At 37.6% G+C, this 26,344-nt stretch overlaps 1 protein-coding gene across 1 annotated transcript in view; it reads right to left on the bottom strand.

Annotated features, from left to right (window-relative positions):
* Nucleotides 1–5,734: 5,734 nt before the first annotated feature.
* GAS2L3 (growth arrest specific 2 like 3) overlaps nt 5,735–26,344 on the bottom strand; it is a 36,375-nt gene continuing 15,765 nt past the window's right edge. The window contains exons 3-9 of the mRNA XM_072724683.1: nt 21,899–22,067; nt 20,660–20,775; nt 18,231–18,372; nt 14,548–14,611; nt 13,214–13,352; nt 8,562–8,669; nt 5,735–7,022 (exon numbers count right to left, since the gene is read on the bottom strand). Coding sequence (XP_072580784.1) covers nt 5,820–7,022; nt 8,562–8,669; nt 13,214–13,352; nt 14,548–14,611; nt 18,231–18,372; nt 20,660–20,775; nt 21,899–22,067 — 1,941 coding nt within the window. The 3' untranslated portion in view covers nt 5,735–5,819. The remainder of the gene's footprint in view (nt 7,023–8,561; nt 8,670–13,213; nt 13,353–14,547; nt 14,612–18,230; nt 18,373–20,659; nt 20,776–21,898; nt 22,068–26,344) is intronic.

Raw genomic sequence — 26,344 nt, 5'->3', positions numbered from 1 at the left:
TCTAAATCTATCCAAGCTTAGAATACTTAAAATGGAGTAATCCAAAAACAGTGAAATCAAGATTTTTTCTCAGAAGAAATAAAAATGCAGGATGTTCTATTTCAGCGGGTTTTTAAAGAGCTGCCACCTAAGGCCTACTTTATCAAAGTAACATAAAGAACCAATCGAATCTGTGGAAAAGTATACATAGATAAAAATAAATCTGTCCTTTAAGTAAGGTGCAGTTAATCGACTCTAGTAGTTTTATATTTACTGTGAGTTTTCTTAAGCCTTGGTTTCCTCATCTACAAAGAGGGTTCACTCATTTAAGAGGGTTCACTCATTTTTAAAAAGATTTTATTTATTTGACAGAGAGAGCCAGAGAGCACAAGTGGGGGGAACAGAAGACCGAGGGAAAAGCAGACTCCTTGCTGAGCAGGGAGACTGACCTCAGGACCCTGAGATCATGACCCGAGCCAAAGGCAGATGCTTCACAGAGCCCTGCAGAGCCCCCCAGGCACCCCGGTTCACTCATTATTAACAAATATGTACTGAAGGCCTACTGTGTGCCAGGCACTAGTTTAGGCTTTGGAAGACAGTGGGAAACAAAACAGACACAACTCCCGTCTTTACGGTGTTCATATTCTCATGGAGATTGTTGGGAAGATTGGCTATTAATGTAATTAAGCATCCTGTAAGTTGCAAAGTGCTTTGTAAACCCAAGGCTCTAAAATAGGAGACTGCTTTCTTCGTTCTATCTCCACTACCTGGTAGGTTCTAATAAATGGTGATCACAAAGGCACCAACACTACCCCTTGTGACCACAAGAGGTCCTTGTGGTCACGGTCAACCCCAACACAGATCCATTCTATTTATTATATTCATTCACTCCAGTGTAATTTCCCAAAAGTAACTTAAGAAAAGTGGTTATCTTAAATAAAATGTATTCTATGAAACCCTAAGGGACTATTCACAAGAGATTAATTATATTAACCTAGGTATCACATACCGTGCACCAAGAATTGTGCTATCCCTGGATGAATGCCAAAAATTAAGAAATACTATATAGAAATGCTTCATCACAGCAGCCTCACTAAACAAACCACTTTACCACCATACATACTTACTTTAAGATAAATCAATGTCTGCATCATTTCTAATGACTACATGGTATTCTCTTTTATGGTTATACCAATATTAGTATGTGCTATAGTTAACAAACTTATCGCTCGCTAAATCTTTGTACTATTATTTCTTCAAGATCAAGTCTTGGGTTTTTCTACAAGAAAAACTCTATCTATCTATCTATAGGAAAACAGCTTAAATTTAATAAAATGTGTCTATTTTCAGATTTACTGGCAATTGTTTTTTTATGTTTTCCTAATATTCCCCCAAATTTCACCAACTCATGAATTTAAAATTTGACACACACATGTTCCCCACAAATAGTTAGGAAAACAAAATAAAAATTCTGCCTAAGTGGCATTTTTCTGTTTTCTTTTTTGAAACATCACAGGAAAACATATTGAACTGCTTTATAACTTTATAATTCTTTATAATTGCTCAGATTATGAATATACAAAAATGTGAGTATTTCAAGACTCTTCTCACTGTGTCTCAGTGTGAAATCAAAATAGAATTACAGGAACGAGAAATTCTTACTGCTAGGAGCCTCCCATGAACCCAAGACTGGTGTCATTTATAGAACTGTGCTTTATTCATTTTTTTTTTTTAAAGGTTTTACTTATCTGACACAGAGAGAGAGGCAGAGACACAGGCAGAGAGAGAAGCAGGCTCCACACTGAGCAGGGAGCCTAGCCTGATGCAGGACTAGATCCTGGACTGCGCGCAGGTCATGACCTGAGCCAAAGGCAGACTCTTAACTGACTGAGCCCCCAGGCACCCCAGAACTGTGCTTCAGTAACTGATAAATTATTTCTATTATCTCACCAATTCTTAAATATGGGTCTGACTGAGACAAACTTCTAGCAGATACAACAACTTAGGAAACAAATATTGCTATTTAATGGCAGAGTCTTACAATCTCCTGGGAGCAGGAAAGGGAATTCCACAAAGATGAAAAGGGCAGTTTAACAATAAAATTAAAACTATTCTCAAATTATGAATGCTTTATATATGCAATTTCTCACACAAACCGAGGGATCAGAATGCATTCACAACACACACAAAAAAAGCACACTGAGAACTTGGTGCATATGTTTAATACTTGAGAAAATATAAGCTAAAATGATACAAACACTGCAGCACAAGAAAAGAATACACACAGATTTGGATTCCAATGGAGTCAGTATGTGAACCTGGAAGCACAAATGTATCAAAACAACCTGTCATTGAAGACTTTTAAAGAAGTAATAGATTTTTAAATCAAGTGAAGGTTAATAGGTTACAGAAGGAACAGTAATTTTCTCTCAAAACATTTCTCTCATCCATTAAGAATTGTAAACTCTGTGTGGAGAGGAAAGTTAGAGATAGGTATTTTGAAGACACAAGTCTTGAACACCTGCTGGAAGCCCAAACAATCTAAAAATAATCAGCATTTCATTTTCATCCGAAGGTCAGTTTGGTTTACCAGTCATGGTCACAAATTACAGAAAGGAAAAATAAAAACTCATCCCCTTCTTTTTTGAAAATACATGTTATTTCTTCTGCTTTAGTCATTTAAGCTTCATATTCATTTTGTTAAATATAAAACATGAAAAATCTTTTAATCCTTGCACTCTAAGAAATGGAAACTTCTCTCCAACATCAATGGTGTATTTTAAAAATTGTGAAAATGATTAGAAACACCAGCTCTTTAAGAGCATTTCAAAATATATTTCAAGAAAGTGTCTTTGAAGCTGTTGTTTATTTTAAAAAATCTTTATCTTGGAAGGGTAAGCTACCTATAAGAAAAAATTCATTCAACATGAATATAATTCGAATAATTCCTTTCTGATGAAGAATAGGGCCATCTATAAAATAACTTCCAATTTTCAAAAAAAAAAAAAAAAAAAAAAAAAAAAAAAAAAAACCAGAAACAAAAAACCAATGCTTGGAATTTGTGCCAGATGCCTGTGGGATACTTTCACTCATGATTACTCTCAACACAAAAGTTACTGTTTACACATTGTAAAATCTACTTCATTTCATAGATTGGAAATATGTTTTTTAGGTTCTAGAAATTACGGGTAACAGAAGCAGCGTTTGATCATTAGGAAGGAAGAAATTCCTTCTTGAAGGTCAGATTTGTCCTCTTTGAAAGATGCATTACATATTTCTGATCACTAAAAACGTAAAACTTACAGCACTTCTTGAATGATTTCACTTTCCAAAGATGTAGGTTTTCTCTCAATGCCCAGAGCAGTAGAACTAAACCAAATAGTTGGTGACTGTCTCTTGTAAGAAAAGAATCTACTATTCCAAAAACTAGCCTGCATATATCTGATTTTAACTGTATTCCTCAGACAAAAGAGCATTTCATTTTATACAAAGTTTTCTTTATAATCTATAGAATGTTAGTAGTCACCTTAAGATGCTTATCTTATAATTGCACATTTGTGTACACCATTATTTTTCTTTAGAAAATACATTTTAGTTCAAAATAGGGAAACACAAAGTTTAATATTGAATATAATAACCTATGATAGCTGATAATACTGTGAAGTTATTAAACACACCCCTAAGACTTCTCAAAGTACATTAATAATTTCTTAAATAGCCACAATCCCTTAAAAAACATTATTTACAAATATCTTGGAGCAGTGGAGCCTATGCAGTCATTACATGATGTGGGTATGTTCCTTGGAGAACCTGCCTATGGAGCAGAAAACACTAGATATATATTCTGTCCACTTGCCTTTGAAAAACTGAAGGCAGCATGACTTTATTAAAGAAAACTAATGTGATTGGAAGGATCTAATTAAAACTGGCATTGTGCTATCTAAAGAAAAATAACAATCACATGATAGAATTTTTATATAGCACCGCCACAAGTCTTTAATAAGCCCTTAATTTTAAGATTGTTAACACATAATTCTGATGCTAATACATTTTTTCAGTTAAAAATTCGTATCTGCACTCATAGGAAAACAATATTAAAAATATTTGCAATATGCTGAAAGTTACTGGGTCAGTTTTCCCTTTCACATTGCACAGCATCCATCTAAAATATAAGATGTACATTCTTATATAGAGATATAATAATATATAAAAAGTCTCATTTTTTAACCAAATTTCAGTTTATATTTCAATATCTTGCACTTCTTTTACCAAAAATATTATAATTTTTTTTACCAAAAATATAACAAAATATTACCAATGTTAATATAAGCCAGTCGAAAATCAGTTCCCTCTGATTTGGAAAGTTTAAACAATTTTAAGCAGCAGGATTCTATCCACCCTAGAGTAACGTCGAGCTAATGAGCAGCAGCCACTGGTACTTAGTATTGTTCAATCAGAGGATCCTGATCCAAATATTAAATCAGGTGCCTTTTGTCAGATGAGTGCCAAACCGTTGCCATTTTACTAAAATGCAATAACCAATATTAAGAACACCACTGTTGCTATGAGCCGGTATGTAACCTCCATGTTTAATAAGTATTCAAAAATATAGCACCTGTAATCCTAAATCCAGTAGTGTTAGTGAAGTCTACACTTCCCTCACAGGGCAGCTGTTAACCAAGATGCTAGATATTGAGAATCATACAAATGTCTATTATTAATAAGAACCTCATGGCGATTTTACAACTGTCCACTGCAAAAGGGTAAGTCTGCTGAATTCAGGAACGTGCACTCCGATGTGCCCTGGACCCCCAACCCCAGCCCCGGCCCCATCCTCATCTGCAGCCCTGCCCCATCCCCATCCCCATCCCTGCCCTAGCCCCATCTCCAGTCCCCAGTCCCCAGCCCCATTCCCAGTTCCATCCCCAGCCCAGCCCAGTCCCATCTCCATCCCTGGCCAGACCAGCCAGGCCCCATCCCCAGCTCCAGCTCCAGCCCCAGCCCAGCCCCAGCCCAGCCCCAGTCCCATCCCCAGTCCCATCCCCATCCCCATCCCTGTCACAGCCAGCCAGCCCCAGTCCCATCCCCAGCTCCATCCCCAGCTCCATCCCCAGCCCAGCCCCAGTCCCATCCCCATCCCTGGCCAGGCCAGCCAGGCCCCATCTCCAGCTCCATCCCCAGCCCCAGTCCCATCCCTAGTCCCACCCCCATCCCCATCCCTGTCACAGCCAGCAAGCCCCAGTCCCATCCCCAGCTCCAGCCCCAGCTCCAACCCCAGTCCCATCCCCAGCTCCATCCCCAGCCCAGCCCCAGTCCCATCCCCATCCCTGGCCAGGCCAGTCAGGCCCCATCCCCAGCTCCATCCCCATCCCCATCACAGCCAGCCAGCCCCAGTCCCATCCCCAGCTCCATCCCCAGCTCCATCCCCAGCTCCATCCCCAGCCCATCCCCAGCCCAGCCCCAGTCCCATCCCCATCCCTGGCCAGGCCAGCCAGGCCCCATCTCCAGCTCCATCCCCAGCCCCAGTCCCATCCCTAGTCCCACCCCCATCCCCATCCCTGTCACAGCCAGCAAGCCCCAGTCCCAGCCCCAGTCCCATCCCCAGTCCAGCCCCAGTCCCATCCCCATCCCTGGCCAGGCCAGTCAGGCCCCATCCCCAGCTCCATCCCCATCCCCATCCCCATCCCTGTCATAGACAGCCTGCAGGCCCCAGCCCCAATCCTCCTCTTACTGCCTTAAGTCTGAACGGATTTGGTCAAACACCACCAGGAGAAAGTTTTAGGATGTGTGCTACCATTCCACGCTCTTCCTCTCCTGGGTTCTTAAAATGACACACGCATTTACTTTCTAGGCTTCTTGCTTCCAGTCATGACAAAATAATGGTCGTCGTCTTCCTTCTTTGCAGTAGGTTTCTTACCCGCGCTGGCGGCTTCCTTGCGGGGTGCGGGCGGTGCCCGGGTTGCCGCCGGGCCTCCTCCCCGTCCCGGAGGCCTTGGGGCAGGAGGCTGGCCCCCGGCCGCCCCCCGCGCCCCCCGCGCCGTCGGGCTCTGGGCCGACGCCTGGGGAAGGCTCACGAGGGACAGCGGGGCGCGGCCGGGGGGCCGGGGCCAGCCGGGGCCTCTCTTCGGGGACGGGCTTTGGCCGGGAGGCTGTTTTTTGGCCCCTGGAACCACGGCCTTGCCTTCTGAGTCCTGCGCGGCTTTTGCGGCTGCGGCTGCGGCCGAGGGAGCGGCGCGGGGGGCTCCGGCGGGGGGCGGGCACCGCGGTCCTGGACCGGGCGCTGTGCTTTTGGGGCCGGATTTTGTCATTTTTGCAGGGGGGCGGAGAGCGGGGGAAGGCCTCGGCCTTAGGTGCGTATTTGCTCTCCGCGGCTCTGGACGCTCGCACGAGGCTGAGGGTGCAGCTGCCGGAGACTCGGGACCCACCCGCGCGCGGACCGCAGCGGGTTTCAAACGCTTCGGTTCGGCTTTGCCCGCAGGCTGGCTGGGCTGGAGCGCCGCGGCCGGCAGGCGGGCGGGCCTCGGGGCGGGAAGGAGCTGGGCCTCGGGGGCGCTGGGGGGGGCCCCTCTTCTCAGTGGCCGAGGTTCAGGCGCCGGGCCCTGGGGGGCAGCCGCTGCAGAAGTGCTTGCACCCGCCGCACTGCCGGAAGGAGCCTGCGGTTTCTTCGCTGCGCCTTTCGAAGATTTGAGCTTAAGATGAGAAGAGCCCAGATCCGCTCCGTTCAGGGGAGCCGCGGGCAGCAACCCACCTGGTGGACGCACCTGCTTCTCTTTGCTCCTTGCAACACCAACTGGCGGGCCGGGCTTTGATTTTTGTTTCTGAAACATGCTGACTGCCGACAAAGGATTCATGTCAGGTGGCTGAGGTGTTCTGGCAGACGAATCGGGTACGCTTTCATTAGAAACTCCTTTTTGAAAGGCTAGGATTTTTTGTTCTAGTGTAGCAAACTGTAATATTCGACAGGGATCATATTTAAGCAAAAATCCTTGCAGAGTATCCCAGCCACCACCAACACGGACCATAACATGTTTTCCGTGGAGCATCTTTTCCCCCAAAAGAAAGTAGAAAAAAAAATTGTAAGGTTCACAATTGCAATTCATTGGCAGTCACAATTTGTGATGTCGATGATGATCTATGAAATTCAGAGAATTTACCAGAAGCTTCACTATAAGTTGACAGTCTGTTTCTTATATTATTAAAATAATCAATTGAATTCATTGAATCATGCAACTAAATACAAGTCCTCTAATTTGTAAGGAAAATTTTTGCACATTAAGCTGCATCCTAAAAATCCAAATTACAAATATACAAAACGCAAGGGTTGTATTGTTCAATAAGGACTGAGGAAAGACAGAGGGAAGAAGAAGAGAAGGAAAATGGGGACTTACAGAAAATATGCCTCATAATAAAAAACAACGGAAGATAAAACAACTAAAACTTGCACTTTACAACTTAATAAATTAATTTCATATATACTTTAGCAGTTTACCCTTTCAAAAAACCTTGATATGATTTATGGTTTAGTTCTTCTCTGCAGACAAGAAAACTATGGCTCTGTGAGATGGAGGAAATTTGTGTCAGATCATACAGCTTTGGCCTGGCCTCGAACAGACCGGGCCGCCCAACACAAATGGTGCTTTTGTGCAGACAGGACGCATCCTGGGTCTGCCCACACAGTTTCAGCTAATGTTTAGGTCCCCTAACCATTCGGTAGGCAAATCTGAACCATCGTATGAGATTGCCTTGCAAATTTTAACTCTGAATCCCATGCTCTGTGCACCATCCTTATATCAGACTGCCTTAAAAAAAGAGAAAGCTAATTAAAAAAACAGAAAGTGCTTGAAAGTGTTTCTATGTGAGTTGAGTGAAGTGTGGGGAGGTAATGATAATATATTAAATTAAAAAACACAGGATGGTGAAATTACACTTTTAAATATCTTTAGCTTATATTCCCAAATTGAGAACGAAAGGGCTCTTATATCAGACGTGGACAGAATGCCAAACAGGTGAAACTTCAGTCTCTCCTCCAATAAAGGGGACAGTCAGGTCGCAGATGGGACACAGGAAGGAAATGAATATGCACAACAGGATACTGATATATTCACTGATGCTGTGTCAATGAAAAAAAGGTTTTATGCTTAAGACCCAATCTATATATTATTATAAACTGCAATGTTTCTACCTCCTTTTCTTATTACTGATATTTCATCTTATTAGATGTGTTAGCTTTCACTTCTTGTGATGGAAAATTATGCCTTTTTAGAAAATTTGAAAAATGGAATAAATTACCTGAGGTATATAAAGATTTTCATTCCCCCACAATTATATTCAATGTCTGAATAGTCTTAGCTATCCTATCCCATAGTTAGTAGTCTATTGTGTTAAAGGTGTCTGCCCAAGGTCATTATCTACTCCTGAAAGCAAGTATTCCCTATTTTTCCTGTGCAGTAAAATGCTTCCATTAATAACACTATTCCAATTTTTTAAAAATCAAAGGAGAAGCAAAAGGGAATTTGGTAAAACAAGAAATCCAATTTCAAAATAAGATCTGTATGTAAATAGGATGTAAATGATGGACTTACTCTTATAAAGAGTATTTTATCCCCAAGTCGGTACCGCCCTTCAGATAAGTACTCAATAGAGAATCGATGGGAACAGCTACAAGGAGGGTCTTCAGCAATATGTTTAACCTAAGATTAAAAATAAACAAAATTTAGTGCTTGCGACAAAAAAATATTTTATTTAATGTTAAAATGCAAGGTCATTTGATAGATGGGAAAATCAAACTCAAAGATAAAAATGTAAAGACAGTTGGACCATTTATTTCCTTTACTTGTTGACAAATATTAAGATTAGGATTTTTTTTTTTTTAAGTAATCTCTACACCCAATATGGGGCTTGAACTCATGACACTAAGATCAAAAGTCACATGCTCCATGGACTGAGCCAGTCAGGCTCCCTGACAGATACTGAGATTAGACATGAACTAATCTGATGAAAGCTGCCAGTGACAAAGTCTTTTTTTTTTTCCTTCTTAAAAGTAGGCTCCACATCCGACATAGAGCTCAATCAGGACCCTGAGATCAAGAGCCACATGCTCTACTGACTGAGCCAGTCGGGCGCCCCAGTGATGAACTCTTGAGATTCTCTCTCCTTCTCTGCGTGACCTCTCTCTCCTCCTTGTCTCTCTGCCTAAGTGCAATCAGATCCTAGCATATTCACTGACTGCTGGAGGTCTGGAATGTGTACAACAGTGAAGTCGATTCACAACACACTCAGTAAGTCATAGGAAGCTTGTGAGTTCACTAGTCAGTCAGCTTGAATTGTTTTATGCCCTGGATTAAAATACCTGTGTCAAATCAAAGATAGACCAGTTGGATAAAGCTTAAGTAGGAATCTCACTTGTCCCTTAACACGATGCTAAACTAACATTGGAGGGGAATGTCTAGATTGTCCCAAGATTACTGTTAAAATAAGCAGATGTGTATATATATATCTATTCACCCAAGACTGGATGAAATTCTAAAGAATTCGATTCAAGAGGCACTTTTCTAAAAGTGATCGCTTTTTTCAACAGTCTGCTAAGGAGATGAGAATCGGGGAGAAATCCCTACTTCTAACCCTCGAGGAGCTTAAGAGAATTTTTAAATGCAGTAAATATCTGAAAACTGGAGTGTAAAAAAGAATTCAGGAATTCTGTATTTAAAACATGGAAATTATAATAAATTGATTTTAAAAATAAAAATATTTGTTGAGATTTGATTGAAAAAGAAGTTTGATATCAGTCACCATGCTAAATATTTTGTTTTCCTAAAATTACATTTTTGAAAAAGCAAGGCCATGAATATCTTCCTCAATTATCTGTCACACAGAGGATACCTAAATAAACTCACTTCATTGAACTTAGCCATGACATTCAACCAAAGTATCTTCAGATAGGCCCAATCCAGCTGACCACTAACAGAAATGTATGATGTCTTCATTATCTACCCAAAATGAAGAGCCACAGATGGAGTCACAACGGTCTGATCACAAGGGTGCACAATTTATTTCCCTCATTCATTTAACAAAATAATACAATCATAAATAGACTGATTTTCATAAGCCATTGAATTAAGTTTACCTCGTTCATAACCTGGTATTCATGCACACATATGGCACCTGCATAAAATGGCTAAAAATTAACTGAATGTGAGTAAAGAATTTACAATTATTAGAACACATTACCAGAGTAATCTGAAAGGAGGTATTTTTTTAGTCACTACTTTTTTTTTAAAGATTTTTAAAATTTACTTATGTATCTATCTAGTTATTTGACAGAGAGAGAGAGAGAGCGTATGCACAAGCAGGCAGAGCGGCAGGCAGAGCAAGAGGGAGGCGCAGACTCTCTGCTAAGCCAGGGAGCCCGACACGGGGCTCAGTCTCAGGACCCCAGGATCCTGACCTGAGCTGAAGGCAGACGCTTCACTACCTGAGCCACTCAGACGCCCCTCAGTCACTACTTTCAATCAATGGAAGTTTTGTAACATACAGAAGTATAGCTGAATACAACACTCTAAGTAGTGAATCAGTTGATAATTGTTCCTTACTCTAAACATGACCCCAAGATCTCTGTAGATCACATATGTGTAGCTGGACACTGAATGATTCATGTAGCACATATGTGTCTAAAGAAATGTGTTCCTTTTGAATGTTCATGAGAATGAAGACATGAAAAGTCACTTGCTTTCTTTAAAATATCCAGACACCACTTACATTCAGCAGTAAAAATTAGCATTGACCCACAATCTAAATAAAGGGGTAAGCCTAAAAGAAATAAGAGCTATGGATAAAAAGTATCCTCTTCTGGTTTTGTTTACTGCATACTTAACATTAAAATACTAAAGGAAATAGCTTAAAGAAATAAAAATCATCTAAAAAGGCATTCCCCTACAATCAATTATTTTCATTCTCCTTTTTCTTATAGCTTATCTATATACACATACTTTTAATAAAATATTTTTCTTGTTGCCATATAGTCTTCATAATGATCACATATAGTTATTATTCTGTTAAGATAATGGATCCTAATTCACCTAGCCATGTTCTATTTGAGGGTATTTACATTGCTTCCAATTTTTCACCATTTATAATAGCCCAATACTTTCATTCACTCTACTTTTTTATCCCCCTTCAATTATGATAAAAAAATGAAAGAGGAACATTTTTGTGATTATTGATATCTATTTGTTAACCTGTTTTTCAAAAGGTTACAGCATTTTCCATCACAGACAGCAATCCCTAAGTACAGTTTTACCAGAATCTACCACCACCAGGTTTCATAATTTATTTATTTATTTTTTAAAGATTTTATTTGTTCATGAGAGACACACACAGAGAGAGAGAGAGAGAGAGAGAGAGAGAGAGAGAGAGGAAGAGACACAGGAAGAGGGAGAAGCAGGCTCCACACAGGGAGCCCGACGTGGGACTCGATCCTGGGTCTCCAGGATCAGGCCCCGGGCTGAAGGCTGCACCAAACCACTGAGCCACCCGGGCTGCCCAGGTTTCATAATTTAAAAAAATTTTTACTAATGAGGCAAATTGTGTTCTTAATTCCTTAGTTCTCAGCAAGTCTCAACACTATGTTTTCCTCTTGTGTGAATAACAGTCCTTTCGCATTTACCTTCTGGAAATGCTTTTCTAACCAAACTGTGCATGATCTCTATGTAACAGAGAAATTAATACAATGTATTTCCTATTCAATAAAAAATATTTTACCAATGTTTTCTTCTTAATTATCATTATTTTAAGTTACATGAGATTTAAAATTAAGTTTTATTTTAAAGATTTTCTTTTTCACTGTGTCACATACTGACACTGACAGTCATTATATAAATCAATAATATAATGTAGGTAAATATATTTTGGCCTGGTAAAGAATATTCAAGCTGACATTTTAATCTGTCTTGCAAGGATATCCAAATCTTTTACTATATAGACTTTTATTATGTTAAACAAAACAATCAAAGCAATACTTTCTAAATGTTTAACAGTAATGACTTATTTCTTTCTTAATTATTTTTTAATTATTTTTTAAAGATTCATTTATTTATTCATGAGAGACACAGAGAGAGAGGCAGAGACATAGGCAGAGGGAGAAGCAGGCTCCTCACAGGGAGCCTGATGCGGGACTTGATCCCAGATTTGTTATTTCTTTTTTTTTTTAAGATTTTATTTATTTATTCATGAGAGACACATAGAGAAGCAGAGACACAGGCAGAGAGAGAAGCAGGCGCCCTGCAGGATCCCGATGCAGGACTCGATCTAAGATCGCAGGATCACAACCTGAGCCGAAGGCAGATGCTCAAACGCTGAGCCACCCAGGTACCCTGACTTCTTGTTATTTCTTAAATAATTTTATACATTAAGCACTTTCATAAAATACAACAGTCTGAAAAAAGACCATAATTATAAGCAGCAGTGGAAGAAGAAAACATATACTACTTAGTTCACTTTCATCACTTATTAGATTGTAGTCACCACAGAAGACACAGCCTGAACAACCACAACTCTACTAATCTCTACCTAATGATGAACAGGTAAAGTGAAAAGACTTTCCAGTTCAGACCCATCATCTAAAGTCTGCATTCCCGTCAGGGGAATATTCACAAAAAAACCCATCAATTTGCTCTTACAACTTTTCCTCCTAGTATATTCTCCAAGTGTCAGTGTACCATTTACTTAGAAACCTTGAAAACCACCCTAGGTTTTCTCCCTCCCTTTCAGAATCAGGATTCTTCAATTCTACCTCTGAAATATGTCCTATTTTTGTTCCTTTTGCTTCACCTTCACCACTGCCGCTTGAGTGCAGGTTCTCGGCATCTTACACCTGGATTATTACAATAAAACCAATATAACCTCTACATGACCATGAAAGTAATCCTTATAATTTGCAGATCAGATTATAACACTACCATGTTTTAAAAAAGAATCAATGAATTCTTATGGCCTACAGTACCCTTCATGATGGATTCCAGCCTGTTTGCCTCCCCACTCCCCAACTACATATCCATTTCTCATCATATACAAACAACAAATCATCTTTAATATATCGTGTCCTAAACTCACCAGGGAGTAGAAATTAGTATTGGCGTATGTTCTAAATAAGAAACACTTTCTTTTAAACATAACATCACCTGTGGCAAACTATAAGACTGACACATCACAGTTGAGAGAAAATAGAGTGATTACTTACGGCCTCATGTAACTCTTCATGTTGACAGCATGATTTTGGAATGCTGATGGAATCTTCAGGCCCAGAAGTATTAAGTAAGGTCTCTTCCAGTTCAATTTCTTTCTCAAGTTTTACTAATACTGGTGGCTCAACCCCATATCTGAAAACCAATCAGGAGATTTCATTATTCAAGAAAAGTATGACCCATTCACTCCCATGCATATCATGATAAGTTATATCTTATTTAAAAAGTGGAGTCTATATGACTCCCCTCTACCAATTGTTTCACTGGAACATCTGGAAATGCTTTTTAACGTCCCACAGCCTACCAAAAATTCAGGATATAATCTTCACATTATATCATATATTGGGATCACTAGAAGCTCCCAATATTCAACCAGGAATCCTGAAAGTAAGTCACCTTTAAAGTCAGCTTGAGAGTAAAGATGGGGCTGAGCCAGGTATGGGGGATGCTATGCCTCAACCTTCTTATCAAATCCTCTTTGGGTCCAGAGGATTTGCCTTGCTTTGAACTGCTAAGAGTTTTACATGCTCTTACCCTATTCTTAGTCTAAAAAATTTAACCACTTTTTACAGTTTAATACTAAATGAAGGCAAGGTATATGGGTGAGCAGATATTGACATGACACAGCTCACACAAACAGAACAAATTTAATAAAAAAAAAAAAAAGAAAGAAAGAAAAAATAGGAAATTAAGTTATTTTATTTCAACCAAGAATTATTTTATTTATTTTTTTTAAAGATTTATTTATTTATGATAGACATAGAGAGAGAGAGAAAGACAGAGACACAGGAAGAGGGAGAATCAGGCCCATGCCGGGAACCCGACGCAGGACTTGATCCCAGGACTCCAGGATCGCGCCCTGGGCCAAAGGCAGGTGCTAAACCGCTGAGCCACCCAGGGATCCCCAAGAATTATTTTATTTATAGAAAATAGTGGTCTATCTAAAACAAGGTAGCTTTTCACTGAGGAGGGCACTTGATGGGATGAGCACTGGATGTTATACTATATGTTGGCAAATTGAACTTCAATTAAAAAAATATAAATATACGTATATAAAATAAAATAAAATAGGGGATCCCTGGGTGGCGCAGCGGTTCAGCGCCTGCCTTTGGCCCAGGGCGTGATCCTGGAGACCCAGGATCGAATCCTACGTCAGGCTCCCGGTGCATGGAGCCTGCTTCTCCCTCTGCCTATGTCTCTGCCTCTCTCTCTCTCTCCCTCTGTGTGACTATCATAAATAAATAAAAATTGAAAAAAAAAATAAAATAAAATAAGGTAGCTTTTAAAAAATTAATGACATTGAAATTCTGACATAACGTGGAATACACACCTCGACACAATTCGACCAATTTCAAGAAGACAAAGATACACCTGTCTTGGGTCTTTGTGTAAAACTGTGAAAAAAATAAGATCACATATTTTAAAGAGCAAAATTAAATAGGGAAATATATTTCTGGCATGGAAGAAGTAAAAGGAAAGAATAATGAAGATAGTAGGTTTACTTGTTTAGAGACTTAGAAAAGACATTTTCTCTACATATTATCACCATCTATAAATTTTTAAAAAACTAGCCAGTAAGAGGATGAAAACTTACCATGTACCCTAATTTGTAGCATTTTAAGTCTAAAAAACTAAGGGCTTAGTAACATTAAATTATTCTATTTCAGACCTCTCAACAGGAGATGTTGTTTGAAGAGATATATCACCTCAGTTTTATTCTACACTATCTTTAGCTTAGGACTTTGTGTTAATGGCCTTCTCAAACTTTTCAAAAAGAGAAAAGGAGGGGCATTCTTAACACATTCTATGAGGTCAATATTACCCTGACACCAAAGCCAAACAATTATATCACAAATAAACTAAAGATTAATTAATATCCTTTATTAATATAGATGTAAAAATCTTCAATGTTACACTTGCAAACTGAATCCAACAGCAAGTGAGATTTATCCCAAGAATGCAAGGTTGGTTCAACATATGAAAATCAATCAAATAATATGCTAAATTAATAGAATAAAGGAAAAGAAACTTACAATTATCTTAGTAGATACAGAAAAAAAGCATTTAACAAAATCAAATATCCTTTTCATGTAAAAAAAAAAAAAAGGAAGAATCAACAAACTAGGCATAGAAGGAAATTTATAAATCTGAAAATGGATATCTATGAAAAATCCATAGTTAACATCATTCTTAATGGTGAAAGGTTGAGAATCTTCCTCCTAAGACTAGGGAGAGGACAAGGATGTCCACCCTCACCTCTTCTATTCAAAACTGTACTGGAGGTTCTAGGCAGAGCGTTTAGGCAAGAAAAACAAATAAAAGGTATCCAGATTGGAAAGGAGGAACAAAAACTATCTCCATTCAGATGACACTGTCCTTTCCATAAAAAACCCCTAAGGAATCGACTATATATATATATATATATATATATATATATATATATATGAACAAACAAGCAGTTTCGGCAAAATTGCAGGATATAAGATCAATATACAAAAATCATTTCACTTTACATACCAGCAATAAACAATCTGAAATGTAATTTAAAAAATAATTCAATTTACAATGCTTCAAGAAGAATAAAGTACTTAGGAATAAATTTAATCAAAGAATTTTATGACTTGTATCCTGAAAACTACAAAATATTGTTGAATGAAATTAAGGAAGAGACAGATAAGTGGAAAGACATCTTGTGTTTTCATTTCATTTATTGAGGCACCTGGGTGGCTCAGTAGTTGAGCATCTGCCTTGGGCTCAGGTGGTGATCCTGGGGTCCTGGGATTGAGTCCCACATCAGGCTCCCCACAGGAAGACTGCTTCTCCCTCTGCCTGTGTCTCTGCCCCTTTCTCTGTCTTTCATGAATAAATAAATAATCTTTTTAAATAAACAAATAAAATAAAAATTTCATTTATTTACTTGAGAGAGAGAGAGAACACTTGCACTCAAGCAGGGAGAAAAGCAGAGGGAGAGGGACAAGTGGACTCCACGCTGTGCTTGGAACACTGATGCAGGCTCGACCCCACAACCCCAAGATCATAACCCAAGCCAAAGTTAAGAGTTGGATGCTTAACTGAGCCATCCAGGTGCCCCAAAGTATAACTCAATTTTTAAAAATGCTATAAATACAACAAAATCTAATATGCTTAACATGGTTAGGTTGGTAGGTTGTGTCCTGTATACTCTAGCACATTTGAAAATTGTTTAATTTTTTTTTAAAGGAACCCAAATGCTAATCTAAGGATTCAAACAAAGATCTTAATAAATGTGGAACCTACCATATAGTAGATGTGAATCATCTACCTTTCTGTTCCTTCCTTAGAGTTAAAAGCTCTAGGAAACTTCCACCCTAACAGAATAATGGTATGTGTGATGAATAGCATGCACGCTGACTCTCCCAAAAGATTGATTTATGAATATCAGCTATTATATATCCCAAGCACAAAGTATATACTCTTCTGCAAAGCAATAAAAAGGCCTATATTTGACTTTAAAATTCACACCAAAAGGAATCTGTCTTGTAATTTTTATTAAACCTGTTTCTCTAAAACTAGCTTTTAAGCATACTTAGAGCATAGCTTAATTAATTGCTTTGATTTCCTAGCAAAATGTAAAAATTTAGAGGCTTATCTGTGAAATCTTTAGAAAATTAAAACATGAGCTCATCGATTCAATGCCTAGAAATCACGGTTATTGGCAGTGCTTTATCTAGATCTATACTGACCTTCAGGACAGTCAGAAGATGCCTTCTACTGACAACAAGAAATATACAACAATTTTACATCCTTTCAAAAACAATAAACTGGAAACTAGGGAATTCAAAGCATTTCCTCTTTCCTTTGATCCCTACAACCTGTATATGCAATTAAGTCAACTTCATTGTAACAATCAACACACCTGGATTAAAGCAGAGTGCAAGATGGGGAATCAAACAGTAACCCATTACATTTTTTTTTTTTTTATTGTATATGGGATAGGAATACCTGGAGGCATATCAAATGGGTAGCAGGGGAGCAGCGTGCCTACCCTACGTGCAGGCAACAAGGGTGTGCACAGAGAATTTTATTTTATTTGGTCTGTTTTTAGTTTATTTTCTCAGTTGATGTTAGATATGGAACTATGAACAGATGGTTACCTAATACCCTGAATCTCCGCTTAAGGCAGCAAACTAGTTATTCCTTTTTTTTTTTTAATTCAGAGAATTTTAAAACAATAATAAAACCACCCCAAAATTTGTTTGTTTTTTATTATCATCTTGAACTAGCAATTCTAAACAATGTTAGTGATAAAATACTTCTCTGTAGCAGGGTACACTATGACCCCCATGATCTCTGCCCACTCCTGGTAGGCTAGTGCTCATATCAAAACATTATAAATTCTGTGTGTGTATGTATATACAAACATAAATACTTTAAGGAAATATATATACACACATATATATAGTAATCGAACACAGCTAGTTTCCACTTTAGTCACTGCACAGATGCTTCTATTGACTTAAAGTAAATAAGACAATATGTCAATAATTCTTCAGTAGAGCATGACTTTTTAAAATGAATTGTCAAAACATAAATCCATTTAGATAATCAACTTGGCAGCTGCTGTGTACAAGGTAAATCTAAATCCATGAGCATACCTCATTTGACCTTCTGTTATTTCTAGAATTATCCAGTTAAAAAGAAATTACTAGTAATTTAGACTTTGGTAGAGTAATTCTTCATGAAAACATTAATTCGCAAAGCATTAGTCCAGAGCCTTTCCCTGGCCAACTCATTTAGGAATTAAACTGTTTCTAAGGTATTCCAAATATGTAAGATCTTTAACTGTAAATGAAAAGCTTAATATATATGGTTTAGAATCTGATTCTCCAATTGTTTTATATATAAAGTATCAATTTTTCTAGGAAAATGAGATACAGCATTTGAATCCTTATTTGGGGAAAAAAATTAGATGTGAGACATACAAAAATACCCTAATAAACAAACATTAAACACAATGATGACAACAACACTTACCTAAACCTTCAGATTCAAAGAGGTAAGTCTCATCAACCCCAATGTGCCTGCACCAGTGAAGGAAGTTCGCAGTATTGTCTCTAGCAAAGAATGAACCTGAAGCAGCATCTTTCTTACAGGGCACTTTTCTCATTGGAAAATTCTGGAAAAGATGAAAGGATAATTTTAAAAATGCCTATTGAAGATATTTTCATTAGATATCCTTTTTAATATTACTAAATAAATGTTTGGTACCTTGAATGTAACTACAAATATACAACATTAAGAGGAAAAGATATCTTCAAAATTATTTTATTTTACTTTAAGTATATTCCAGAAGGGGATCCCTGGGTGGCATAGCGGTTTAGCTCCTGCCTTTGGCCCAGGGCGTGATCCTGGAGACCCAGGATCGAATCCCACGTCGGGCTCCCGGTGCATGGAGCCTGCTTCTCCCTCTGCCTGTCTCTGCCTCTCTCTCTCTCTCTCTCTCTCTCTCTCTCTGTGTGTGTGTGTGACTATCATAAATAAATAAAAATTTAAAAAAAAGTTTTTAAAAAAAAAAGTATATTCCAGAAAATGATTCCTAGGAAATCAATCTAGTCAAAATCTAGTCAAGATCAAACATCTCTAACACGAGTTAGAAATAAAAATAACACGAGTGTTATTTTCTGCTTAAAATAACACGAGTCTTAAATAAAAAATGACAGTTTAATAATTCTAAAGCACACCTCTACATGTCTCTCTACACACAGTTCAATACAAACACAAAATTACTGCTATGTTAAAGGTTAATGGACACACTCATTTTTGTTCACTTTCTTATTTGTTGATTCATAAATGTGGTTCTGAGTTTCTTGAGACTGTCAAATAAGGAAGTAGTAGTCCATTCTTAATTCAAGTTCTTTGAAAACTGACAGTCTTTTTAGACAATCCTAATTTTTTATCTAGACCAAGAATAGTTAACCTGCTGAGGCAGAGAGGTTTTAGTTATGTTTTAAATTTCTACTTGAAAAAGTAATTTATGCATAAGATTTTTAAAAATGCAATAGGCACAATAGGGTATACGTCTTTCTCCCTCCTCCATCACTCAGTTCCTCTCTCTTCCTAGAGATAACCGCTATTACCAGTTCATTATGTTGCTGTATTTTCCAGGATTAAAATAGCCTTGTGAGTTTTTCTAATTGTCAACCGAAATCTTCTCACTCACATGTTAGTAACCATCTCTACACACAAGGGTATGCATGTCTTCATCCACAGAACGCTGCACAAACACACTAGCACACAATCTGATCTATGTGTGTATGTGTCTTAACAGTCTGTAGGTGTCTTTTGGGGTGAAAAAATAACAAATTACAGCAGTCATTTCTAGTGAATGGATAATGCATTCCACTCAGTTTAGGTGCCATAATTAATTTTTAATGACTTGTTTATTGAGAAGCATTTAAATTGTTCTTAAATTTTCCTGCATAATGGTATTTGTGAAATTGTGTTTATCTTCTTAGAATAAATCCCTAGGAGAATTATGTTATGTATAGAAATATGTGCTTTACTTTCAATGTGATATGTATCACCCACTGTCTCCCAGAAAGATGATACCATTCCTATTTCTACCAACACTACATGAGTATCCAGGTGCCACGCTCACAGACCCCAAATCTCATCAGTGAACCATGTTTGATGTAAAGACAGGAAACTGCATCTACTTCAAATTATGACTTAAGGGTTAATAGAGGAAAACTGTCTAAAAAAATTATTATTCATGCAATCAAATTATAGAATTTGCCACCAAGACAAAATATGGTGAATCTAAGGATGGTGATGATGATGGTAATAATAATAGCAGTAAAAATGATAACTATGTGCCAGGAACCATCACAAGCTCTTTTCTCATTTAACTTTCACAAGTGAGAGTATTATTCTCAAGAAGAGCTAACTACTTACTGGACATTTACTTACACCAGACACTAAGCTAAATACTATCTGTACATTTAATACTATCTGAAATTCATTTAATTTCACTAAATCCTCACAAATAAGTCTGGCAATGTAAATATTAATACTCCCATTCTGCAAGATTAGGTAAATTATCTAAGGTCTTATATACATAGTTGGATGGAAGTTTGCAACCTTTCAGATATGATAAGAAATGTACATTATTAACAAATTAACATGAACCAAGGTATAATATCACCTACTGTCAGGGCACCAGGTGGCTCAGTCAGTTAAGTGTCTGACTCTTGGTTTTGGCTCAGGTCATGATCTTGATCATGAAATCGAGCCCCATGTCAGGTTCCATGTTCAGTGTGGAGTCTGCTTCAGATTCTCTCTCCCTCTACCCCCTGCTCATTCTCTCTCAAATAAATAAGTAAGTAAATAAATAAATAAATAAATAAATAAATAAATAAATAAATAAAATCCTTAAAACCACTTACTGTCAAACATGTTCTTACCTCAAGTTCCTCAGAGTTGCATGCTTTCACCATGTTCTGAAGAACATCAATCAGTTGGCACAATAGCACTCCATTATCAAGTTCTTCCAATAATCTTTCCGCCTTAACCTCAGTACCTAAAAACATACTTCAAAGGTAAGATTCTACTAGAAATGGTAAATTCAAACAATATGGTTAAAATTTAATTAAACCTAATTCAATTATAGCTGAAACATGAGACAAATGTTAGATCAGACTCCAAGTATTCAATCCTGGAAGCAACAGTCTAAACAGATAATGCCAAATTAAGTGAAAGACAACTGAAACAAAAATATCTGTGATGTAGAAGAAAAAAATGAAATGATATTTTATTTCATTTCTTAAAAACCAGAGTGCTTTATATTTCACTATTAACTGTTCAGGTTACGTTTCGATTCACTGCATATTCCTACTGCTTGCACAAGAAAGATTCACCATAAGGAAGATGGACTTTGTTATGATCTTAAATTTTTTTTTTTTTTATGATCTTAAAATTAAAGATAACAGCATAACAAACACCTGGAGAAGACCAACTTTTCACCTCCAAAATCCTTTCCTTAGAACCCTTATTGTTACATAATAAACTTCTAAAAATTGTCTAAATCATCAAACTGATATGAATTAGAGTGTGCAGTGTTTTTAACTATCTTGGGAAGACCATAGATGAAATTCTGTATTTGAAAGACAGTGTTTTTCTGGGGAGAAAGTTGAGAGCACTCCTAGTCTCTGAGTAAAGAAATATCAAGCTAGATATTCTCCAACCTGACAGTTCCTTCTGGGCTTCACATGCCTTTGTCCCTCAATGCCTCAGAAATAGCAATCATTTCCACTACAATATATATTTCACTCAGAATCTCATGCCTTATATGAGACTATGGGAGGCAGTGCATCAGTAATAGAGATCCCAAATCAGACCTATATACTTAAAAAAAAGTTTTAACATTCACAATGAAAACGTTGATTATTCAAAGATTACCACTGACTTCTTGTGTTAAGCCTCAAACTTCCTTACTATCCAAGCCCTAAAGTTCGAGGTGAATTGGAATATCTCCCCAACTAGAATGCAAGGAATGAGAACAAGGATATCAAATAATCAAATATTCCATTCACTGGAGTATCCTCAGCCTCTGGAACAATCACTCCTTGACAGAAAGTAAGATTCTCAATAAATATTTACTAAACAAAAAAATAAACAGTTTTGAGTATCTTTCCAAATCTTACCTAATAAACCGGATAGCCAGATTGACAGATCTTCTTGCATGGGCAACAGGGTGGCTTCATGCCTCACAGCTATCCATTCATCATACTGACAAACATTGGCCAAACCTGGCCCGTGTCTGGGGGTTAAAGGACTCCGTGGACTTAGAGGCAGGTCTTCTCCAAACCACACCTAGAGAAAACACCAACCGAATGGATGAGACCTTCTTAAAAGTTAGTATAACCTATACTTACATTTAAATGATGAATTATAGACAACATATAATATATGCATGCATAAAACTATAGCAGGTTACAGAAAGTTTATAAAGTAGAAACAAACTATTAATCTAGATACTTGAGACATTTTCAGTATCCAAAACTGCGGTAAATACAAATGAATCCCTAATCAATGAATGGATTCTACTATCAAACCACAGGATAAAGGTCAACAAATAATATTTTTCCTTCACTTGCTAGCTAAGTTTAATAAGTTATGTGAACCACAGCTTCAGCCTCTCAGCTATATAATGGGTCATTGTCACCTGCCTTATAAGATACGTCTTTGTAGCATCTAGCATTGGGCCTAGTAACAATTGTTGTATAATAGATAAATAAATGAACAAATGCATAAGTGGGATTTTATAACTTTTGAACATAATAACCGTGTTCTCTTAAATTCTGTTCTAAATAATTTGGTATGTCATTTGATTTTTGCATGGCCCACAATCTAAGAATGATTTTTGCATTTTAAAGTGGTTGTCATCTAAGTACCTAAGTAATAGCATCAGTTTTGCATACTGACCTGCAAAGCTAAATATTTACTACCTGGCAAATCTCTGGGTAAGAATAAACATTGACAGAAACATACTATCAAACCAAAAATTTTGCAAAATTTTGAAATACAATTAGACATACTTTAATATAAGGTTATTTAGAGAAAAGACTTTTCACATCTCAATTCAGGACACTTCCTGAATATTCAAGCCCAAGTGATCAGGGATTCTCACAGGATACAAGCCTGAAATGGAGGTCAGAGTGTGAGTGAGATGAGAGAGTGTCCACACATGGTGATAGCCCTGTGTACCGTATTCACAGAGGGTATTCACAGAGAAAGATGGGGAAAGACCCCAGTGCTGGGCATCAGAGCCCAAGTCAGCTGAGAAAGCCATCAACTCAGGGAAGGTGTGGCAGCAACAATGGGAGACAGGTTGATTTGCAGGGATTTATCAAAAGGGAGCCAGATTTCTCACTGCCAAAGAAGTGGAATAAGAGAAAACTAGAATGAATTCTAAGGTGACTTGAAATATCTTTTACCAGAAAGCAAGGAAGGGCTCAAAGAATGATAGGGATCAACCAAAAGGACAGAGAAGTAAAAGTAAGCATGAAGGGACTTCTACTGGCTAAATCAAGAGCAACTTGAGCATCAAACAATGTCAATGGATTATAACCCACTGAATAGAAAACTATTAATGCATATAGACATAAATACATGAAGAAACTGGGATTTTGAGGAGAAATGAGATTTTTATGTAGTTTCAAAGTGCTTCCCCACAAAATACAAAAAGAAGACAGAAAAACTTTACAGTAAAATAACCTGACAGACAGCAGCTTAATGAGTGACAAAGGTAAACACCATCAATAATGAGACAAATCAAAATCACATTCCATCTGCAAGGATGCAATGAGAAAACATAGTATCCCTCTGTGATATTCCTACCAAAGATGCATAACCTGAATCTAATCATGAGAACACACAGGTAAATCCAAACTGAGGGACATCCTACAAAATAATTAGTCTATACAATTCAAAAGTGTCAAGGTCACTAAAGAGAGCAAAGACACTGTTCTAGACAGACTAAGGGACAGGACAACTAAATGCAGCATGTAATTCAGAACTGGACATTATGGAGCAATTGACGACACTTGAATGTGGTCTGAGTATTAGGTGGTAGTGCTGTAGCAATGTTAATATCCGGTTCCAATGATTTCATTGCAGTTGTATAAGATGAAGTCCTTATTTGTGAGAAATACTAAAGTATTCAGAGGTAATGGGGCATTAGACTGGCAACTTACTCTCAAATGGTTCAGGAAACAAATATGTCTGTTCTTATGATTACTTCAAAATACAGGATTTTTTTTTAAGATTTTTTATTTATTTATGATACAGAGAGAGAGAGAGAGAGAGAGAGAGAGAGGCAAAGACACAGGCAGAGGGATAAGCAGGCTCCACGCCAGGAGCCCAACGCGGGACTCGATCCCGGGACTCCAGGATCGTGTCCTGGGCCAAAGGCAGGCGCTAAACCGCTGAGCCACCCAGGGATTCCCTAAAATAAAGGATTTTTTTTAAAAAAAGAGATATGAGGATAGGTAATACCAAGTGAATCTAGTTTCTTCTTGATTTTACATGTAGATCATTTTCCCTCTAAAATCTATTATACATACTGAAGTATACTGAAGGCAAGTCTTACAATACCAAATCAAAATCCATAACACCATTGTTAAATTAGGCAAACTCTGAAGAAAAAAAAATGGAAGAAGGTGCTGCTTTCAAGTTCTCTGATGAGAAACAAAAACATTTTAAAAATCTCAAGGCAAAGAAAGAACACGAATACACCACAAGAGGCAAGAAGGAATAGTGAAACTCAATAAAAATATCCAAAATTGGGAAGCCTGGGTGGCTCAGCAGTTTAGCTCCGCCCTCGGCCCAGAATGTGATCCTGGAGACCTGGGATCGAGTCCCATGTCGGGCTCACTGCATGGAACCTGCTTCTCCCTCTGCCTGTGTCTCTGCCTCTCTCTCTCTCTCTCTCTCTCTGTCTCTCATGAATAAATAAAATCTTAAAAAAAAAAAAAAGTCTCCAAAGTTTAGAAAACAACAACAACACATAACTTAATTGAGGGCCTTTATTTCAGGAGCTAAGGGTAGGACTGAGGAATGAACCCCTAAATATATAGAGATCTTAGAAAATTTCAGGAAAAAGACATCTTTCTTATTTATTTCTCTGAGTTCTCTTAAAATTATTTCAAATGGACTATAGCAAAAATTACTATCTAAATCTTCCTTTTTCCTAAGCATGTCTTATTTCTGTTTGTAATCCCAGAACTCAGTATAATATTTATTTAGCACATGGTATTCAGTTAAATATTTGTTGAATAATTGAGGATGTTAGCAAATGACTCTTTGCACCATCAAAATCAAGATGCATCTTATGGGTGGAGTATTTTAGAGCCAATAGAATGTTATTTGTCTTTTAATAATTTGGCTGAATTGAAAAAAAAGGCAGACCAGTTGCAAATATTTGTCAAGGAAAGATGTACACTAGTTAGAAGGGTGGTTTTCAAAAAAAAAAAAAAATGTGAAAATGGAGAAGCTAACATTAACAGGAGTCATTCTAATTTCTTGTCACATTAATTAAATGAATATTTGGGTTTTCCTACTCTTACCAACAAAAGATTCTATAATAACCTGGGCTAGTCATTAGCATATTAATGTTGTTAGAAGTTAGATGTTAACAGCAAACACTGCATGGATAAGGGTTGTTCCCAAACATGTGAAAGCTGTCATATGCAAAGATTCTTAATCCACAGGCAGTCTACAAATGAACCTGAGTACATACACAAACTTTACTTACATTTAGGCAAAATCTTATGCCTGTAGACAAACGGGCCTTTTTTCAGTTCATAGCTTATCAGATTCTCAAAGGAGACTATGTATGACCTAAAAGAGATCAGGAACTACTGTTCATCAATTTTTAGACTGTATGTTTATTTACTAATCAGAATGAATGACATAAAAAAAGAAGGGCAAGGAAGATCTTAATGTATTAAATTAATAAGAAATCAACTGATAAGCTATCTACTGGATGTCTCCTCTTTATAAGGCATTCATGGTTAACTACATAACTGTCGAATATAATTAGCAGAGAAAGAGGTGAAAATCCTACAAAGTTTTCACGCTCATCAAGGCGGGAAGCAAAAACGTCCATGACAGATGGTAAGAGGACTCTTGGAGAAGATTTAATAAAGATGCATCTGTAGAAGCTAGACCAGAGAAGGTTTCATGGAACTATAAAACAAAACCATGAAGAAAATCAGCAAGTTAAGAAAATATTAATAGCATTAGGGTAGAATGAGAAAAACATGGTCAATGTGGCAATTATCAAAAGCACCCTATGATGAATCAAGAAAATATAATTAACATGAAACTGATGACATTTCTAAGACTTAAATAAAAAGAGGACAAATAGAAATAATCTGATTTTAAAAAATGGTATAAAACACGGTTTTGAGTAACAAAGGAGTTTTGAGCATACTCAATGTGGATTTGAGAGGATCCAAAGAGCGAGAATTAGACCTTTCGGTCCCAAAAGGAAAAGAGTATAATAGAACTCTTTATTAATAGAGTAGAGGATATAGCTGCACAGCACACATAGGAGACAGTATAAGCAGGATCATATTCAGAACTAT

The sequence above is a fragment of the Vulpes vulpes genome, chromosome 10, assembly GCF_048418805.1.
Source record: "Vulpes vulpes isolate BD-2025 chromosome 10, VulVul3, whole genome shotgun sequence".
NCBI classification, from domain to species: domain Eukaryota; kingdom Metazoa; phylum Chordata; class Mammalia; order Carnivora; family Canidae; genus Vulpes; species Vulpes vulpes.
This window is presented reverse-complemented; position numbering and strand designations above follow the sequence as displayed.